The sequence below is a fragment of the Neophocaena asiaeorientalis genome, unplaced genomic scaffold, assembly GCF_003031525.2.
Source record: "Neophocaena asiaeorientalis asiaeorientalis breed wild unplaced genomic scaffold, Neophocaena_asiaeorientalis_V1.1 scaffold14, whole genome shotgun sequence".
In the NCBI taxonomy this organism is placed as follows: Eukaryota; Metazoa; Chordata; class Mammalia; order Artiodactyla; family Phocoenidae; genus Neophocaena; species Neophocaena asiaeorientalis.
Window position 1 is genome coordinate 221431 of NW_020175192.1, and position 21866 is coordinate 243296.

Sequence of the window (21866 nt, forward strand, 5' to 3'; positions counted from 1 at the left end):
TACCTTTAATCTACCTGAAACTGATTTTTCTGGTTGGGCTGAGGTGGGGAACATACAAAGACACGCACATACCACCCACCCCACCCTCATTCCATAAGCACACACACCACACCCACCTCACCCCCTCCACAGACACCACATACCTCCCCCGACCACACATATCACTGCCCACACCCTCAGCACCATTTACTGAAATAGTTCTGTTGTCTTCAATATCTGAATCACTTCTTCTGTTGTATAATCAAGTTACCATAAACACTGGACACTGCTGCTTCTGGGCCCTCTTATCTATTCCACTGTTCTTTGGATATCTTGTTACCTGTGAGAATGTCAGCATGGTCCCAACTGTACTTCTCCCACTCAATTTTGAATGTTTTATATGGTACCTTAGCTAACAATATATGTATTTAGAAACTTGTGCTGCGGATTCTAGATGGTAATTATTCTCTGTATGGTACACCTAAATGTTAGCTCCTAAGAGGAGAGAGGCTATATTTAACACAGTCTTTGTACATGTATAGTCTTAGGTACTTGTGGAGTGTTTAATTCATGTAGGGAAAAAATTAATTTCTTGCACCTCAGCTTATATAGGCTGTGGTAGTAAAACTAGATAAGCACTTCGTTTTTTGCCACATTGATACCACTGAAGTACAAATTTAGCACTAGGTATGGTCTTGCCCATCTGTCTGCCCCCATCTCCTTAAGGCTACCTCAGTCTAAATGGGAGGCAGGGGTGAGGGGAGGTGGGTCACAACCTCAAAAGACTCTGGGGTCAGAAAAGTAGCAATTATTGTGTAAGGAGGCCTGGCATAATGATATAGGGGCTTGCGGAAACTATGGTTAACCAGAAAATGCCTAACCAAATTCACACAATTCAATTTACAAAAAAGTGCTAGGTTGGCTAAGTAAAAGAAATGTTCAGGCCCCACTGGCCCTAGACTGAGACCTCTAGCCATCTAAATACATGCTACATTGTAGTAGATGGTACTGATTGTACAAAACATGGAGAACTTAAATGTTTTCTAAACATATTTTCTCACGGGCACTGCTTTTAATAATGTGCCACAATTAGTTTGGTATAATCAGATTGTAGTCCCACGAGATATCCCGATATTCTATATTACAGCTTTGGCTAACAAATTTAAGATGAATTTCCTCCTCAGTAAAATGGGAATAATAGTAATAATACCTGCTTCATAAGGTGAAGATTAAATGAAGCAACGCATGAAGTGCTTAGGAAAAAGTACTAATATTGAGTAATCACTTAATTATCTCGTTATTCATCATGATTTAGAACATTCATATTTTGAGTACCTTGTTGTTTCCAATCACTTTCTTGATTTCCACAAATATCATGCATCAGGTTAATAAAGCTAAGAGCTTATATTGAACTTTATATTTCATTCTACCTGACAAAATGCAGAAGATACATTTTGTTTTCTAAATTTGACCGTTCAAAGCTTTTGCTTAATGTCAGATTTAATGGGTTTGGCAAATACCTATACTTCTATGAGATAAAACATTTGCTTTTAATGATGATTTGTCTCCTGGACAAATTTTTGAGCTGTCCATATCTTTTTTTTTTTTTTTTCCGGTATGCGGGCCTCTCACCACTGTGGCCTCTCCCTTCGCGGAGCATAGGCTCCGGATGCGCAGGCTCAGCGGCCATGGCTCACGGGCCCAGCCGCTCTGCGGCATGTGGGATCCTCCTGGACCGGGGCACGAACTCCCGTCCCCTGCATCGGCAGGCAGACTCTCAGCCACTGCGCCACCAGGGAAGCCCGAGCTGACCATATCTTTAAAAGACTAAATAAATAAATAAATAAGAGCAAAGAATATCTCCAAGTTTTAAAAAATGTTTATATGAGGAATTATGGAAATACTCTGACAAATTTAGTACTTAGAGTTAATTTAAAAAAAATGAAATATACAAACCTTGAGTTGGACAAGTGGTCTTTTGGAGACAAGTTAATCAGGGTTTTAATCTTTCCATAGAGTTTTGACCCAAATCTTCACTTATGAAAAACTTTTAGTAGTATCTGTCGTCAGATCACCTCCCCATGTTTACATATACATGCAATGTAATACAGCGCTGGCTATAGTGAACACGATGAATCCGAATAAATTTCTACAGACTTATTAGCAGGATAATATGCCCAAAAGGTATCATTACACAAATTTCTCAAAAATTAATTGGATCTCCTATTCCAGAAAAGCTCCACTGCTGTTTTTTACTTTTTTAATGTATTAGAAATGAAAAGTGATATATTTTAAAGCACATTAGATATGAGTAATATAAAACATACTTCAAATTTGCTTATGGTGACTACCTCTCAAAACAGAAGGATGCATTCAGAAGCAGGTCAGGTGTTGGTGCATTTCCAAGAGGCAGTAGCCATCTAGCAGTGAGATAAACCAGTTCAACCAGATATGATTGGAAGTCCAACAAAAGGGATTTGGGAAGCATGGAAAAGATCAGCTGGGAAGAAGACAAATCCTGTTCTGGGACTCCAAATACACACCTGGTCATACTCAAATACCTAGAATTCCTTATCACTTTCATAACTCAGTAAATATTAGGTCTTGAGGTCTGAGGCAACTAGAAAGAAATTTCTTAACAACAGGGATCAATAATCAGTTTAGTTCTAGTTATGCTCATTAAAGATTAATTGCTATAGAAACTGCCCTCTGATCATAACAACTAGAAAATAGGACAGTATATGTAAAGCAAAAGTTTTCAAACATTGTACAATAGGCAGATCTGAACTGTGATTTAGAAGAGAAAGGAACAAATAAGGTAAGCCCAGATTACTGCTTGGAGGCAGTGTCTAAGATCTAGCAGTAAAAGTAGGTGCCTGGAAGTAGTGCTGAGCTGAGGAGCTGAAGAGGGAGTGTGGTGAGGCTGAGGTGGCTAGAATTTATGGAGCAGAATAAAAGAGAGAGAAAAGCTGCACAAAGCGACAGCTCTGGAGTTCTGCAGAGGAATCCCCAGGTCTTGGCTGGAGCACTGATCTGAACACACGTGAACGGAAATGGTCCAATTCATCAGAAATAAGTAGTGGAATGAGTAATTTTAAGAGCTCACAGAGGGCTAAGAACAGCTTGTGTTCTTATCAGACAGAGTAGAAAGACTTCATTAACACCAGGGCATTGAAGAGAGTCTAAAGAAGGGTAATAATGCTTTAGTAATGGAGCTAAATAAGTCTCCAAATAAAGGCTGCTCTGGATCCACCATGACAAAGGGTAAAGACAAGCCTCTAAAGGGTTCAGCTAATCTGCAAGTTACTCATTTGGACAATGGAATAAAATACAACATCCTTTAAAGGAATAAAACCAAATCCACCCCCCAAAAATGTCAAAAAGTCTGGCATGTAAACAAAAATTACAAGAAATGCAAAGAATGTAACAGTTCCAGAAAAGCACAGAGAGAAAGAAATTTGAAGAGAAGGAACTTAAAACAGCTATTGTAAATATGAAAAATATGCTCAAGGATATTAAGAAAGATACAAACTTGATAAGGAGAGAAATGAAGGATATAAAAGTTTCACATTGCAGTTTCTAAGATAAAAATACTATATATGGAATAAAAATACTGTAGTAAACTTTAAGATATAGCAACAAAAATTATTAAAGTACTGAAAAAAACAAAAAAAGAGCAGGAAAAAAACTGAGCAGAGTCTCAACGAACCTTTTGTGTAATATAGTCTAACATATTGGAAACTAGAGTCCCAGGAAGAGGGATGGGTGCTATAAAAATGATGGCTGAAAAATTTCCAGACTTAGTAAAACATGTAAACCAATGAATCCAAGAACTTCAAAAAAAAAAAAAAAAAAAAAAAAAAAACAGACAAGGAAAACATAAAGTAAGGCACCTCATAATAAAACTGCTTAAAATCAAATATAAAGAGAAAAATCTTGAGAGTGGCAAGAGGGGGAGAAACCCACACTAGGTACAGAGGAACAGAAAATGATAGCAGACCCTTTGTCTGAAACCACGCAGGGTAGAGAACAACAGAACAACATTTTAAAATTACTGAACAAAAAAGAAAACACTGCCAAGGAATTACACACAAGTGAACATAAATTCCTAAAATTAAGGTGCAGCCTTAATATCATTTTAAAAAACAATAAAACATGAGAACATTTCTCACCAGCAGTTTACTATAAGACATACTGAAAGAAATTGTTCAGGCAGAAAAAAAAGATACTAAATAGAAATGTGAAACTGCAAAAAGGAACCCAGTACACCAGGAATGGTCAATATGTGAGTAAAAGTAAAGAATACCTTTCTGTTTAAAGGAAAAATATAACAATGGAGTATGAGTTTTATATACATAATTAAAATGTATGACAATAGCACAGTAACCTGTTATAAAGATTCCAAACTACACATGAAGTGGTAAAATTTGAAGGCAGACTGTGACAAGTTAAAGACTACACTGTAAACCCTCCAGCACTCATTAAAATGATTAAACAAAGAGGTACAGCTAATATGCCAACAGTGAAGAAAGACCGAACCCCCCAATGCCACAAAACACACACAAGCCCAAACAAGTCAGGAAAAGAGGAAAAAATAAAAGACGGAGTAAGTAAATATCAAAGAGCAAGATGGCAGAATTAAAGTCAACTATACCAGTAATTACTATAAATTACTATAAAATCAAGTATATCAGTAATTACTATAAATATAAATGGTATAAACACTCCAATCAAAAGATTGTTGGTTGAAAAGACCCACAAGTATGCCGTAGAAAACAATTTTAAAGACAAGATCACAGAATAAGATTAAAAAGCTAGAAAAAATTTCTAGCAAAAACTGAAAGGAAAGGCAGAGTTACTATATGAATATTAGACGAAGTAGATTTCAAAATAAGGAATGTGACCAGGAATGAGAAAGGTCATTTCATGACAAAGGGATCATTTTATCAAGAGGACATAACATGCACAGGTGGCAGAAATGCAAAACATTACAGACACTTTAGAAAACAGTTTGGAAGTTTTTTATAAAGTTAAATATATACTTAGTACACATCCCAGCAAGCTCACTCCCTCACTCTTAGGTACCTTCTGAAAAGAGATGAAAACATATGTACATGCAAAGACTTGTTTGAGAATATCCAAAGCAGGTTTATTTATAATAGCCCCAAACTGAAAACAACACAAATGCCCAGCTGGTGTATGTGTAAACTGTAAGATATTCAAACAATGGAATGAATATACTACTCAGCAATAAACGGACACAAACTACAAACTAACGCAGCACACGATATGGATGACTCTGCAAAGAACACTTCCAAGTGAAAGAAGCCAAGCAAAAAAAAATATGCATGATTCAATTTATTGAAATTATAGAAAAGAAAAAGCTCAGTGCCCAAGGACAGATAAGTGGTTGCCATGGGCTGGGAGTAAGGGTGGAAGGAATTAACAGCAAGACCTTTTTCAGGTAATGGAAATGTTATGTATCTTGATAGTGATGGTAGTCACACAACTGTATTCATTTTTCAGAACTCAAACTATGTAATTTAAATTGGTAAATTTTAGTGTATATAAATTATCATTAGAAACTATGCACTTTCTACTGAAAAAGTTGGATTATCTGCCCATACTTATGTGATTTTAAAAACCATAAAAAACTGAAATGGGAAGATCTAGGAAGAGCCTGAGGAATTAAAGGATGAAACTTCAAGACTCCTCCCCAAAACCCTCTCTCAAAGGCAGAAGTGAAGAAGCCCTCCGTGATAAAGCAACCGGCTGGAGTGAAGTCTGGAGACTGGGCCCAATTAGCCCCATCTTACCTGATCCATCTGTTTTCCCACCTATTTGGCGTTCTGAAGCAGGAGCAGAAATAGAGACTGAAGCAGAGGCAGGTAACAGGCAGAACTTCTTAAGTTGCTAAACAGAAAAAAAGCCCTGTGACACTTAAAACTGCCCTAACCAGCCAGAAGTTCTCAAAGGCTCAACTAAGGCTTTTAAAGGAGTTTTACTGGCAGGAAAACCTCTGGCCTGGTGCAAGGGGACTGCGATGGTTTGGGCCTGTGCTCCTACTCATAGGGCTGCTAAGCGATCAGAGCTTCCAGCAGGGGGATTCTCTCCAAAAATTCTCAGAAGTGGCCCAGGAAAACATGGACAAAGCAAATGTCAACAGGTTGAACCTGGGGATGCTCTGGAGTAAGTTACCCAGGGAAGTGACTCAGTGAAAAGATGCTCAAGTACATTAGCTTGGTCAGCCCATCCTGCCTGATGTAGCAACAGACATTGAATCAGCGACAGCTGTTCTGCTGCCTTTTTTGCCTTTTCTAGAACTGGCATTTTAAACTGCAGTTATTCTGTTTTTTGCCCCTAGTACTTTGTATGAAGTATGTCAGATATTCTGTATTTTTCAGTTAGCCTGTAGAGTTAAGTTACATCCCTACCTGAAGAGAATGGACACCAACCAGCCTTGGAGATGGGAGCCACAGCTAGACACACGGGACAGAGGTGAGGAGATCTGTGGTTAGAGATGGGAAACTGTGCCATGTTGGGCAAAAGCACTGTTTGAACTCAATGTATGGAGAAAGGGTGTGTGTGTGTGCTGGGGACAAAGAGATGAACGTCGCTGGCTTTGTCTACCAAGTAGATCACCCTTTCTCCGAGAACTGTATCTCACCCCTGCTGGAGGGAACTGTCCTCTCACCAGAGCAACCACGTGGGTGTCAGTCACACAGGTCACAGTCGTGCCGCAGAATACACTACAGTGGAGGTCAGGAGACAGAACTGAACACATGCTCTGCCGTGCTGCTAGTAATCACGCATCCAGCCACATGAAAGCCTCCCCTTCCAAAGAATAAAGCTGAGCGGGGTTCCCACAAGTGCAAAACAGGAAGCCCCTGAGCTCACCTCCTCCCACAGACACACAAAATTACAACCACTTACGAAAAAGACCAGAACCTATCAAAAGAGATCTTCTACAACTAAAGACATAATGAACGGACCACAGTGAGATGGGTTTGAGGGCGGAGTCGCAGTACAGCCAAGACCACACCCTGGGGTGGGCAACCCACAAACGGGAGAATAGTTACAACTGCAGAGGTTCTCCCCATGGAGTGAGGGGTCCATGCCCCACATCTGGCTCCCAAGCTCAGGGGTCCTGCATTGGGAAGATGAGCCCCCAGAATATTTAGCTTTGAAGGCCAGTGGGGCTGACTTTCAGGAGATTGCCCAGAGGGCTGTGGGAAAGAGACCTCACTCTTAAAGGGCACACACAGAATCTCACACGCTCTGGGACCCAAGACAGAAGCAGTAATTTGAAAGGGGCCAGGGTTAGACCCACCTGCTGATCTTAGAGAGCCCCTCAGAGAGGCAGGAGGCAACTGCAGCTCACCTTGGGGACACAGACACTGGCAGCAGCTATTTGGGGAGCTCGTTCTACCATGTGGATGCTGGTCTAGCGAGCACCTCTTGGAATCCTCCCTCTAACTTACTAGCCTCAGGACCCAGCCCCACCTCTGCCCACCAACCTGAAGGAACCAGTATGGGGACACCTCAGGCCAAGCAACTAACTAGGTGGGGACACAGTCCTACCCACCAACAGACAGGCTGCCTTAAGACCCTCGAGCCCACAGCTGCCCCTGGACACGGCCTTGTCCACCAGAGGGTCCAGGACCCGGCCACACACATCAGTACATGGGCACTAGACCCAGGAACCCCAGGGCCCTGCAGCCAAAGACCCCATGACCCAGCTCCACACACCAGTTAAGAGGCAGCAGCCCCAGAATCTCCTGGACCTTGACCCCACCCACCAGTGAGCCTGCTCTAGCCTTGGGACCAGCATCACCCACCAGCAGGCAGAGACATGCCCAAGGAAAACCTCAGCCCTGGAGCCTACAGACCCAGCTCACACACCAGCTGGGCCATGGCCCTACCTACCTTCAGGCCAACACCAGCTCTGAGACACACTGAGCCCCTCAGCCAGCTGCCCCAGGGTCCAGCCCCACTCACCAGCAGTCTGATACCAGCTCTGGCACCCCTGAGTCCTGCAGCTAGACCCCAGGACCTGGCTCTGACCACCAGTGGGCCAGCACAAGCTCTGGGGCTCACCAGGAGTGAGGCTGCCAGCCACCTTGTGACTCAGGCCTACCAACCAATGACCAGCAACCTCTACACAAGGAGGACCTGGCCAGCAACCAGACCAGGGGCCAGCCATGCCTATGAGACTGCCCACACCAGTCAGCCCACCACAACAGGGGGACCCACAGTCCACAGAGGGGGCACCCCTAGAGCATCCAGCCCTGGTGACCGAGGGAGGTGTGCTGCCAGCGCACACAGGATGTCTCCTACAGAAGGCCATTTCTCCAAGGTCAGGAAATGTAACCAACTTAGATACACAGAAATGAAACCAGCAAATAAGGCAAAATGAGGTGACAGAGGAACACATTCCAAAGAAAGGAACAAGATAAAACCCCAGAAGGAGAACTAAGCAAAGTGGAGACAGGCAACCTACCTGAGAAAGAGTTCAGGGTAATGATCGTAAAGATGATCAAAGAACTTGGGAGAAGAATGGATGAACAGAGTGAGAAATTAGAAGTTTTTAATAAAGAGTTAGAAACCATAAAGAACAACCGAACAGAGATAAAGAATACACTAACTGAAATGAAAAAATACACTAGAAGGAATCAACAGTAGATTAAACGATACAGAGGAACGGATGAGCGAGCTGGAAGACAGAGCAGTGGGAATCGCTGCTGCTGAGCAAAACAAGAAAAAAGAATAAAAAGAAATGAGGACAGTTCCAGAGACCTCTGGGACAACATCAAATGTACTAACATTCACCTTATAGGAGTACCAGAAGGAGAAGAGACAAAGTGGAAGACAACATATTTGAATATATAATAGCTGAAAACTTCCCTAACCTGGGAAAGGAAGTAGACTTCTTGGTTGAAAATCCACAGAGAGTCTGAAACCCAAAAAGGACCACACCAACACACTGAAATTAAAATGGCAAAAATTAAAAATAAAGACAGAATATTAAAAGCAACAAGGGAAAAGCAACAAGTTACTTACAAAGGAGCTCCCATAAGGCTATCAGCTAACTTTTCAGCCAAGACATGGAAGCAACCTAGGTGTCCATCAACAGATAAATGGATAAAGAAGATGTGATATATATAAATGTAAACACACACAATGGAATATTACTCAGCCATAAAAAAGAATGAAATTCTGCCATTTGCAGCAACATGAATGGACCTGGAGGGTATTATGCTTAGTGAAATAAGTCAAGACAGAGAAAGACAAATACTGTGTTTCATCACTTATACGTGGACTCTAAAAAATAAAACGAATGAATATTACAAAAAAGAAACAGACTCACAGATATAGAGAACAAACTAGTGTTTACTGTGGGGAGAGGGAAAGGGGGAGAGGCAAAATAGGGGTGGGGAATTAAGGGATCCAAACTACTATGTATAAAATAAACAAGCTACAAGGATATACTGTACAGCACAGGGAATTACAGCCAATATTTCATAATAACTATTGATATACATGGAGTGTAATCTATAAAATCTTTGAATCATTATGTTGTACACCTGAGACTAGTAAAATATTGTAAATCAATTATACCTCAATAAAAAAGGAATAAATATGATATGCAAAAACAATAAAGAGAAAGAAATGCAGAAAATGTCCTGGAGACAATTCTTCATCTTGAGGCGTCTCCTTGCCCTTTTCTCCTAAGCTGTTAGACTCACTGTCCCTTGCAGCCACTGGAGTGCTGACAGAGAAAATGACATAGCCTAGCGGGCTAGTGTACAGACTGCCCAGAAACACGGTGGGGTGCTCCTACAGAACTGGGGACAGCAAGGCTTGCTCAGCATTGTAAGTCAGTGTAAAGCTACACTGTTACAATGTTTCTCTTGATTGTACCCTAATAGAATATGCTAATACATTAAGAAAAAAGGGCCCAGCACAGGAGGAAACAGCAGGACTGTCCATCCCAGCACTGCATGTCTGTGTTTGGAGGTGGATAGAAATAATCTAGAGCTATAGCCTAATTCTGCATTAATTCTGCATGAAAGCTGTTAATTCATGCATTAACAGCTGTCTTAGTCTATCCAACTATATACAATTGCTATTTCATACTCTGCAAGGGCTATTCTAAACATAGAAACAGACTCCATTCCACTCAAACTTCCAACATCATGTGTCAGTAGATAATCCTGTCACATGGGCCTCCTTCCATTTCCTAGGACTAAGCACACTACACTCACCTACACTGCACCCGTCCATCTTCCACAGAGGTCAGCATTCCACGTGTGCTTGGATCTCAATTCTAACCCTCCCTGCTTTGTCTCAAGGATCTCACACTATTTATCATTCTATGTGTTATAAATCCAACCTTTCCTTCAACCACCAGAAAATGTAAACTCCATGAAGACAGGGCCCTTGTCCATTCTATATACTACTGTATTTTTGATGCCTAGCACATAGCAGGTACTAAAAACTATTTGTTGAAGGCAAGAATAAATAAATGAATAAGAGGTTAGAAACAAACAGTCTGTAAGAAATCTTCCAGTTCTGAAGTTCTATAATTCTACTTGCAGAAGATAAGGTGCATAATGGTTTTCAGATTTAGGGTTAGAGGCTTTACCAAATTTCAATAATACTTTTCTAAATAAACATAATACAATTTTTCTTTATCCCTTCACTTTACTTCAGATAAATTCACTTTAAATTTTGAGCCTATCTTAAAGACGAAATAAATGAAATAGAAAATGTCAACAAATGATGCTTACTCTTCTTTCCATCCATATCTGCATGGATTTTCCGAGCCAAGAAACCACTTTTGTACACAGCAGCATTTGGGTCATGAGGAATGTCCAAGAATGGGTTGGTAGTACTCCCAATACGGCTGATGGTCTTTGGATGTGTTCCATTAGCCTTCTCATCAGTACCTTCTGACGGAGACTTTTTTTTCTCTTCATCATCTCTAAAAGGATAAAACAAAGATTGAACACACAGGTTGAGTAACACAATATTCAATGTGAACACTGTGAGTAACACAATATTCAATGAACAGAGTTATTTGGTGTAATAAACTATCATATTTTCTAATGGTCTATCAGTCTTAATAACAACGACCATGATAAGAATAACTGCGGTTCAATAAACATCTCCTGTGTGCCAGGTATTTATGACCATGACAGTCTTGTAAGACTGATATTAGTATCCTATACCACAGGTAAGGAAAGAGACTCAAAGTTTAAATAAATATGCCAAAGCACAGACCTAGGAATTAAAGGAAGAAACAGTGAGGATATGACTGCAAAACTCTAAAGCCTCTGGTCTTTACACCTACTACAGAGCCTTCATGTTTGTCTTCTTTCAAACAAGTACAAGTTCTTTGGCAGAGATCATGATTTTGATTTTGATTTCTGCATGGCCTAGAATAGTACCAAGCATACAGAATACGACAAGTACAGATTAAGTCCAGTAAACAATATTGGACTATATCTGCCAAATAACCAGGTAATCTCTAATATCAAAACCTCAGGTAAAGCTACCAATGGGTTAGGATGGGAGTGCCATCCACAGTGCTTTGGCACCTTACAGCTTTCCAATCGCCATTAAAGTTTGGCGCACCCTATCACTGACCGAGAAAACCCCTAATTGCCCAGCCCCCCTTTTGAATCCCCATTCCTTCAAGCAGGGAAAGTTGAACGCTGAGGTTATAATGTACATGAAGTATGAAGGAGGTGGTCACATTCAGCTAATAAAGAGTGGGGAAGATTAGAAGAAAGCTAATAAGCTCTGATATACTGCTGGAAAACACATAACCAGAATAAGAGCATTTGTCTTAGTTCTCCGGTTTTAATGTCCTGAATCATCTCTGGTTTCATTGTTTATTAAGCTTTGAATACTGAATCTTTTTATAAAACTTCAACCAAAATAACCACCACCAAAATATATTTAAAATAAACCACAAGCTTAACAATCATCAAAAGTGTTTATTTGGGGGCTTCCCTGGTGGTGCAGTGGTTGAGAGTCTGTCTGCTGATGCGGGGGACGTGGGTTTGTGCCCCGGTCCGGGAAGATTCCACATGCCATGGAGAGGCTGGGCCCGTGAGCCATGGCCGCTGAGCCTGCGTGTCCGGAGCCTGTGCTCCGCAACGGGAGAGGTCACAACAGTGAGAGGCCCGCGTACCACAAAAAAAAAAAAAAAAAAAAAAGTGTTTATTTGGTTATCAGAGTAAAACACATTTTTCCCCATTGGTATTTTATAAATAATTGTGAGATATATGAAAATAACACTGAACTCAGGCAACTATACCTTATTTTTAATTTTATTTTTAGATAATTTTGGATTTGCAAAGATAGTACAGAGTCCCCTTATGCTCATCATCCAGTTTCCCCAATGTAAACAACTTTTATTTTCTTTTGGCCACGTCACGTGGCATGTGGGATCTTAGTTCCGATCAAACCCGGGCCGCCTGCAGTGGAAGTGCAGAGTACTAACCACTGGACTGCCAGGAAATTACCCCCAATGTTAACATCTTATAGAACCATAATAAGAGTATCAAAATTAAGAAATTAACAATACAATACTAAGAAGTAAACTTCAGACTTTATTCAGATTTCACCCATTTTTTTTTCACTAATTTTTTTTCTTTACCAGAATCCTATCCATGACCCCACAGTGCACTTGGCTGTCATGGCTCTTTAGTCGCGTCCAGACAGTGACAACTTTTAAGCCTTTACTTGTCCTTCATGAGCTAGAAAGTACTAGCCAGTGATTCTGTAGGTTCGTTTGATGTCTTCTCATCATTAGATTGAGGTTATACATTCTTGGGAAGGATACCATGGGTGATACACCCTCTCAGTACACCAGATCAGGAGGTATGTGTTTTATTATTAGTGAGATGCACCTGGATCACTTGGTTAAGGTGGTTTCTGTCAAGTTTCTATACTGTAAAGTTACTATTTTCCTTTGCAAATGATTTGGGGGAGATATTTTCTGACTATGAAAACATCCTGTTTCTCTTTAAACTTCTGACCACTAATTTTAGCATTCATCTGTGTATTCTGACTAAGACAATTATACTGTAGTGATCTAATGGTGATTTTTTTAATTTCCCTAATTTCTTCTACATTATTCATTGTATTCTTCTGTAAGTATGGATACACGGATGTTTATTATTTGGATTGTAATCAAACACTACCATTATTCAATTTGTTCTTCAAATTTTTCCAGCTTTGGTCATTGGGAGTCCTATCAAGTAGGCTTCTGTGTCCTTTCATCATGCCTCATCCTTTTTTCTTTTTGTTTTGTAAGTATTTACTTTCTTTCAGGTACCACAAGATGCTACCTCCAAGCTCATCTTGTATTTTCCTTGTCTCAGCCCTGGAAGCAACTACTCTACAAGGAGTCCCAGTTCTATTTATTGGAGAATGGTATTTAGAAACCAAATCCAGGTGCTAGGTGTGCTCACTGCCTCTAGGCCCTCTCAACAGACACACCTAGGGAAATACATAGATATTGCATATATATATATATATATATATATGGTCCAGCTATCCTCCCTCCCTTCCCATGAGCTCATACTGTTATCTCCAACCCAAGCCAGCAAGACAAAATTCATTCTAGCCTTTGCCTTTTGCTTATTTGTACTTCTTCAACAGTGAGAAACCTGGCTCTCTTACCTACAATATATTTATTTATTTATATGTTCAACTCGAGTAAACAACAGGTTGTTTGTTATATATAACAACGGTTATGCAATTCATTTGGAAAACAAATTAATTTCACATAGTCTGAAATATATCTTGCATTCCCCATACTGTGGCTGATATTTAAGAAATGTACATACACAAAATGTACTCCTTGAGATGTACAATTCTATGGGAATACATAATGCCTCATGTATCTACCATCACAATATCAAACAGAACAGTTCTGTCACCCCCAAATTCCTTCTGCTGCCTTCTTTTAGTCAATTCCTCTCCCTGACCAATTCCTGGAAACTATTTATCTCCCTTCCTTCCCAATAGTTTTGCCATTCTCAAAATGTCACATAAATGGTTTATTTTACTTGGCAAAACATATTTAAGATTCATCCATATTGTTGTGAGAATCAATAGTTTGTTCACTTCCATTGCTGAGTACTATTTTATTTTATGGACATACTAGTTTATTTATGCATTTACTTCCCCCTACCCCACACCTCCAGCTTTACTGAGGTAAAATTGATTTATTTATTGTAAGGTATTTTAAGTGTACAACCTGATGATTTGATATACACATACATCATGAAGGTTCCCCAACATTGAGTTAACAAATCCAACACCTCACGTATTTATTTATATATTTATTTTTGGTAAGAAATTTAAGTTTTTCTCTCTTAGTAAATTCCAGTTATACAATGCACTGCTATCAACTGTAGTCACCATGTTTTACATTATTTCTTCAGACCTTATTAGCCTTGCAGCTGCAAGTTTGTACCCTCTGAACAAACTCTCCCTATTTCCCCCACACCATATGCCCTGGCAAACACTTTTCTACTCTGTTTCAGTAAGTTAGACTTTTTTAAAAAAAATCCACATATAAGTGATTCTATATGGTATTTATCTGATTTATTTCACTTAGCATAATGCCCTCCAGGTTCATCCATGTTATCAAAAATGACAGGATTTCTTTCTTATTTTAGGGCTGCATAGTATACCAGTGTGTGTGTGTGTGTGTGTGTGTGTGTGTGTGTGTGTGTGTATCATATCTTCTTTATCCATTCATCCACAGATGGACTTTAGGCTGTTTCCGTATTTGGCTATTGTAAATGATGCTGCTCTGAACATAGGAGTACAGATATCTCTGAAATAATTATTTCTTTTCTTTGGCTATATATTCAAAAGTAGGATTGCTGGAACATATGGTAGCTTTATTTTTAAGTTTTTGAGGAACATCCATAATGTTTTGCATAGCGGCTGTACCACTCTACATTTCCACCAACAGTGCACCAGGGTTCCCTTTTCTTCACATCCTTGCCAGCATTTGCAACCTCTTGTCTCTTTGATAATAGACATCCTAACAGGTATGAGGTGATATCTCAGGTGGTTTTGATTTGCATTTCCATGATTTGTGATGTTGACCACCTTTTCATATACCTGTTGACCTCTTTTATGTCTCTTTAGAAAAAAATGTCTACTTAGGTCCTTTCCAAATTTTTAAACTGAGTTATTTGATTTTATGCTAATGAACTGTGAGAATTCACTGTATATTTTGGATATCAACCCCCTGTCAGATATAGGATTTGCAAAAGTTTTCTCTTACTCCATAGTTGCCTTTTCATTTTGTTGACGGTTTCCTTTTCTGTGCAGAGCTTTTTAGTTTAACTTAGACCCACTTTTGCTTTTGTTGCCGAATCAAAGAAATCACTGCCAAGACCAATGTCAAGAAGTTTCCTCCCTATGTTTTCTTCTAGTTTTATGGTTTCAGGTGTTATGTTCAAGGCTTTAATACATTTTGAGTTGATTTTTGTGTTTGGTGTAAGATGAGGTCCACTTTTGTTCTTTCGCATGTAGATTATCAATTTTCCTAACACCATTTATTGAAGGGACAATTCTTTCTCTTGTACATTCTTAGCTGCCTTGTGTGAGTTAATTTCTGGGCTATTGGGTTCCACTGACTTATGTGTCTGTTTTTATGTCAATACCATACTGTTTTGTTTATTTTATTGTTTGAAAGGAATTGTGATGCATCCAGCTTTGTTATTCTTTCTCAAGACTGCTTTGGCTATTTGAGGTCTTTTGTGGTTCCATGCACATTTTAGCATTGTTCTATTCCTGTGAAAAATGCCATTGGAATTTTGATAAGGATTGCACTGAATCTTTAGATTGTTTTGAGTATTATGAACATTTAACAATACTAATTATTCAAATCCATTAGCACAGAATGTTTTTCATTTGTGTCCTCTTCAATTTCTTAATCAATGTTTATAGATTTCAGTGTATAGACCTTTAAAATGTCTTACAGATTTCAGTGTATAGACCTTTGACTTCCTTGGTCAAATTTATTCCTAAGTATTTCGTTGTTTTTGATGTTACTGTAAAAGTGACTGTTTTCTTAATTTCTATTTCTGACAGTTCATTGTTGGTATACAGAAATGTAACTGATTTTTGTATATTGATTTTATATTGTGCACTTCATTTATTAATAGTTTTTTGGTGGACTATTTAGGGTTTTCTACATAGAGTATCATTTCACCTGCAAATAAAGACAATTTTACTTCTTCCTTTTCAATTTAGATGCCTTTTATTTTTCTTGCCTAATTGCCACGTCATCCTTATACTGTTCTTGATTTTAGAGGAAATGCTTTTCAAGGTTGAGTATACGATGTTTGCTGTGGGCTTGTCACATATGGCTTTTATTAATGTTAAGGTACATTTCCTCTATACTCAATTTTTTGAGAGTCTTTATTACAAATGGATGTTGAATTTTGTCAAATGCTTTTTCTGCATCTGTTGTGATTATATTTTTATCCTTCATTTTCTTAATGTGGTGTACCACATTTATAGATTTACAGATGTTGAACCACCCCTGCATCCCTGGAATAAATCACACTTGATCTTGATGTATGATGCTTTTAATGTGCTGTTGGACTCTGTTTGCTAGTATGTTGTTGAGGACTGTTTGCATCTATGTTCATCAGTGTTACTGGCCTGTGATGTTCCTTCCTTGAAGCATCCTTGTCTAGCGTTGGCATAGGGGTGATGGTGGCCTCGTAGAATGAGTTTGGCAGAATCACTCCTTTTCATTGTATGGATAGCTTAAGGATTGGCATTCATTCTTCTTTAAATGTTTGCTAGAATTCATCAATGAAGCCATCTGGTCTTGGACTTTTATTTTTTGTTTTATTTATTTAATCAGTAATCAAATACCTGTCCAAGTAGTTATTAGTAATTGGTCTCATTAGTTTTCCAGGTTGTTCTTTTTTTTTTTTTTCATGATTCACTCCTGGTAGGTTGTATGTTTCTAGGAATTTATCCTTTTCTTCTACTTTGTCCAACTTGTTGTCATATAACAGTCTCTTATGATCCTTTGCATTTCTGTGGAATAAGTTAAATGTCTTCCATTTCATTTCTAATTTATCTGAGTCCTCTTTATTTGAGTCTCTATACTGGTTTGTTTAAAACATTGTGCTGAGTTTTGGGGATGAAATTATTTTTCTCTATATAAACATCAGGCAAAAGAAGTACAGTTACAGTGTCTAACATGGTAGCCACTGGCTACATATGGCTACTGAGAACTTAAAATGTGGATAGTCCAAATTGAGATGTACAATAAATTTAAAAAATACACACCATATTTCAAAAGACAGTACAAAAAAGGAAAATACTCCAATAATTTTTCTACCAAATACATACTGAAATGATAATACTCTGGATAAACTGGGATAAGTTAAAAATACTTTATAAAATTAATTTTACCGTTTTTAAACTTTGATGATGTAGCAACTAAACATTTTTAAATTACATATGTGGCATGCATCATATTTCTTTTAGAAAGGCTGTTGTTAGAGAGGCTTGTATAGTCTAAGACATATTAAAACCAAAGACAAAAATAGAAGAATAATTGGAGAAATGTTCAACAAAGTACAGCTCACTAAAACCCTGACAATAAGTGAGGGCTGAAAATATTAAATCCTGAGAAACAAGTATTCTTCAAATTACAAAGGTTAATTAAATGACCATGTCACCTTACACTTAAATTCACTTTATTTTTTATTGTGTCATTAAGTAGCATAGTGTAGGGCTTCCCTGGTGGCGCAGTGGTTGGGAGTCTGCCTGCCAATGCAGGGGACACGGGTTCGTGCCCCAGTCAGGGAGGATCCCACATGCCGCGGAGCGGCTGGGCCCATGAGCCATGGCCGCTGGGCCTGTGTGTCCAGAGCCTGTGCTCCACAGTGGGAGAGGCTACAGCGGTGAGAGGCCCACGTACCACACAAAAAAAAACAGAATAGTATATTCTACTGAGATTCCAGACATCTTAACATCTTACAACCTACAAAATTCCCCAAAACATTCTTTAATCTGTCCACTGTGTAATCATGTATGAGTCACTGGGTGGTCAAAGTCCACAGCTTAAGATGCAGTCTATTTGGAGAACAAAAGCTCTGGTGCTATCAGAAGATAATCTTTCTATTTCTCTGTTCTTTCTAAAGATCAACTGTAAATCACAAATTTCCTATATCCTATGTTACTTATGACAGGTGTGCTTTTATTTCTAAACGAAAAAGATAGATAAGGAACCATGCAAGTCTACTGGAGTCTTATATTTCACTGGAATTCCACAAAGAACAGAAAACAACTGCTTTTTTTTTGGAATTTTATTTTATTTTATACAGCAAGTTCTTATTACTTATCTATTTTATACATATTAGTGTATATATGTCAATCCCAATCTCCCAATTCATCCCCCCACCCAGTTTCCCCCCTTGGCGTCCATACGTTTGTTCTCTACGTCTGTATCTCTATTTCCACCTTGCAAACCAGTCTGTACCATTTTTTCAGATTCCATGTATATATGTTAATATACGATATTTGTTTGTCACTTTCTGACTTACTTCACCCTGTATGACAGGCTCTAGGTCCATCCACATCTCTACAAATGACCCAATTTTGTTCTTTCTTATGGCTGAGTAATATTCCATTGTATATATGTACCATGTCTTCTTTATCCATTCATCTGTCTATGGGCATTTAGGTTGCTTCCATGACCTGGCTACTGTAAATAGTGCTTCAATGAACACTGTGGTACATGTCTCCTTTTGAATTATGGTTTTTCTCAGGGTATATGCCCAGTATGTTTTCCATAGTGGTTGTATCAATTTACATTCCCACCAACAGTGCAACAGGGTTCTCTTTTCTCCACACCCTCTCCAGCATTTGTTGTTTGTAGATTTTCTGATGATGCCCATTCTAAAAGGTGTGAGGTGATAACTCATTGTAGTTTTGAATTGCATTTCTTTAATAATTAGTGATGTTGAGCAGCTTTTCATGTGCCTCTTGGCCATCTGTATGTCTTTTTTAGAGAAATGTCTATTTAGGTCTTCTGCCCATCTTCTAATTGGGTTGTTTGTTGTTTTAATGTTGAGCTGCATAAGCTATTTACATATTTTGGAGATTACCCGTTGTCCATTGATTTGTTTGCAAATATTTTCTGAGCATTGTCTTTTCATCTTGTTTATAGTTTCCTTTGCTGTGCAGAAGCTTTGAGCTTTATTAGGTCCCATTTATTTTTGTTTTTATTTCAACTACTCTAGGAGGTGAGTCAAAAAAGGTCTTGCTGTGATATACGTCAGAGTGTTCTGCCTATGTTTTCCTCTAAGAGTTTTATAGTGCATGGCTTTACATTTCGGTCTTTAATCCATTTGGAGAATATTTTTGTGTATGGTGTTAAGGAGAGTTCTAATTTCATTCTTTTACATGTAGCTGTCCAGTTTTCCCAGCACCAGTTATTGAAGATGCTGTCTTTTCTTGACTATATATCCTTGCCTCTTTTGTCATAGATCAGTTGACCATAGGTGTGTGGGTTTATCTCTGGGCCTTCTATCCTGTTGCATTGATCTATATTTCTGTTTTTGTGCCAGTACCATATTGTCTTGATTACTATAGCTTGGTAGTATAGTATGAAATCAGGGAGTCTGCTTCCGCCACCTCTGTGTTTTCCCTCAAGATTGTTTTCACTATTTGGGGTCTTTTGTGTCTCCATTCAAATTTTAAGATTTCTTGTGCTAGTTCTGTACAAAATGCAATAGGTAATTTGATAGGAATTGCACTGAATCTGTAGACTGCTTTGGATGCTTTGGACAGTATAGTCATTTTCACAATATTGATTCTTCCATTCCAAGAACATGGCATATATATCTCCATCCGTTCGTGTCATCCTTGATTTCTTTCATCAGTGTCTTATAGTTTTCTGAGGACAGGTCTTTTACCTCCTTAGGTAGTTTTATTCCTAGGTATTTTATTCTTTATGTTGCAGTGGTAAATGGGAGTGTTTCCTTAATTTCTCTTTCTGATTTTTCACCATTAGTGTATAGGAATGCAAGAGATTTCTGTGCATTAATTTTGCATCCTGCAACTTTACAAAATTCATTGATTAGCTCTAGTATCTTTCTGGTGGCATCGTTAGGATTCTCTATGTATAGCACCATGTCATCTGCAAACAGTGACAGTTTTCCTTCTTCTTTTCCAATTTGTATTCATTTTATTTCTTTTTCTTCTCTGATTGCTGTGGCTAGTACTTTCAAAACGATGTTGAATAGTAGTGGCGAGGGTGGACATTCTTGTATTGTTCCTGATCTTAGAGGAAATGCTTTCAGTTTTTCACCATTGAGAATGATGTTTGCTGTGGGTTTGTCATATATGGCCTTTATTATGTTGAGGTAGGTGCCCTCTATGCCCACTTTCTGGAGAGTTTTTTTATCATAAATGGTGTTGAATTTTGTCAAAAGATTTTTCGGCATCTATTGAAATGATCATATGCTTTTTATTGTTTAATTTGTTAAGATGGTGTATCACATTGATTGATTTGTGTATATTGAAGAATCCTTATCCCTGGGATAAATCCCACTTGATCATGGTGTCTCATCCTTTTAATGTGGTGATGAATTCTGTTTGCTAGTATTTTTTTGAGGATTTTTGCATCTATATTCATCAATGATATTGATCTGTTATTTTCCTTTTTTGTAGTCTGGTTTTGGTTTCAGGGTGATGGTGGCCTCATAGAATGAGTTTGGTAGTGTTCCTTCCACTGCAATTTTTTGGAACAGTTTGAGAAAGATGGGTGTTAGCTCTTCTCTAAATGTTTGATAGAATTCACCTGTGAACCTATCTGTTCCTGGACTTCTGCTTGTTGGAAGATTTTTAATCACAGTTTCAATGTCATTACTTCTGTTTGGTCTGTTCATATTTTCTACTCCTTCCTGGTTCAGTCTTGGAAGGTTATACTTTTCTAAGAATTTGTCCATTTCTTCCAGGTTGTCCATTTTTTTGGCATATAGTTGCTTGTAGTAGTCTCTTATGATCCTTTGTATTTCTTCAGTGTCAGTTGTAACTTCTCCTTTTTCATTTCTAACTCTGTTGATTGGAGTGTTCTCCCTTTTTACCTTGATGAATCTGGGTAAAGGTTTATCAACTTTGTTTATCTGCTAAAAGAACTGGCTTTTAGTTTTATTCATCTTTGCTATTGTTTTCTACATTTGAACTTCATTTGTTTTGTAACATATTTATTGGAGTATAATTCCCTTACAATGGTGTGTTAGTTTCTGCTTTATAACAAAATGAATCAGCTATACATATATCCCACTATCTCCTCCCTCTTGCATCTCCCTCTCACCCTTCCTATCCCACCCATCCAGGTGGTCACAAAGCACCAAGCTGATCTCCCTGTGCTATGTGGCTGCTTCCCACTAGCTATCTATTTCACCTTTGGTAGGGTACATATGTCCATGTCACTCTCTCACTTCTTCCCTGCTCACCCTTCCCATTCCCCATGTCCTAAAGTTCATTCTCTACATTTGCGTGTTTATTCCTGTCCTGCCACTAGGTTCTTCAGAACAATTTTTTTAAGATTCCATATATATGTGTTAGCATACAGTATTTGTTTTTCTCTTACTGAGTTATTCAATTCTGTATGACAGAGTCTAGGTCCAGTACCAAACTACAAATAATTAATATCGTTTCTTTTTATGACTATTGTTCCACTGTGTATATGTGCCACATCCTATTGATCCATTCATCTGCCAATGGACACTTATACTGCTTCCAGGTCCAGGCTACTGCAAATACAACTGCAATGAACGACTCTTTTTTTTTTTTTTTTTTTTTTTTTTTGG

At 38.5% G+C, this 21866-nt stretch overlaps 1 protein-coding gene across 2 annotated transcripts in view; it reads right to left on the reverse strand.

Moving 5' to 3' along the window:
* PSD3 (pleckstrin and Sec7 domain containing 3) overlaps positions 1–21866 on the reverse strand; it is a 557682-nt gene that overhangs the window by 92835 nt on the left and 442981 nt on the right. For both annotated transcript variants that reach the window (XM_024765145.1, XM_024765144.1), the window contains exon 11: positions 10770–10963. In XM_024765145.1, the coding sequence (XP_024620913.1) occupies positions 10770–10963 (194 nt within the window). The remainder of the gene's footprint in view (positions 1–10769; positions 10964–21866) is intronic.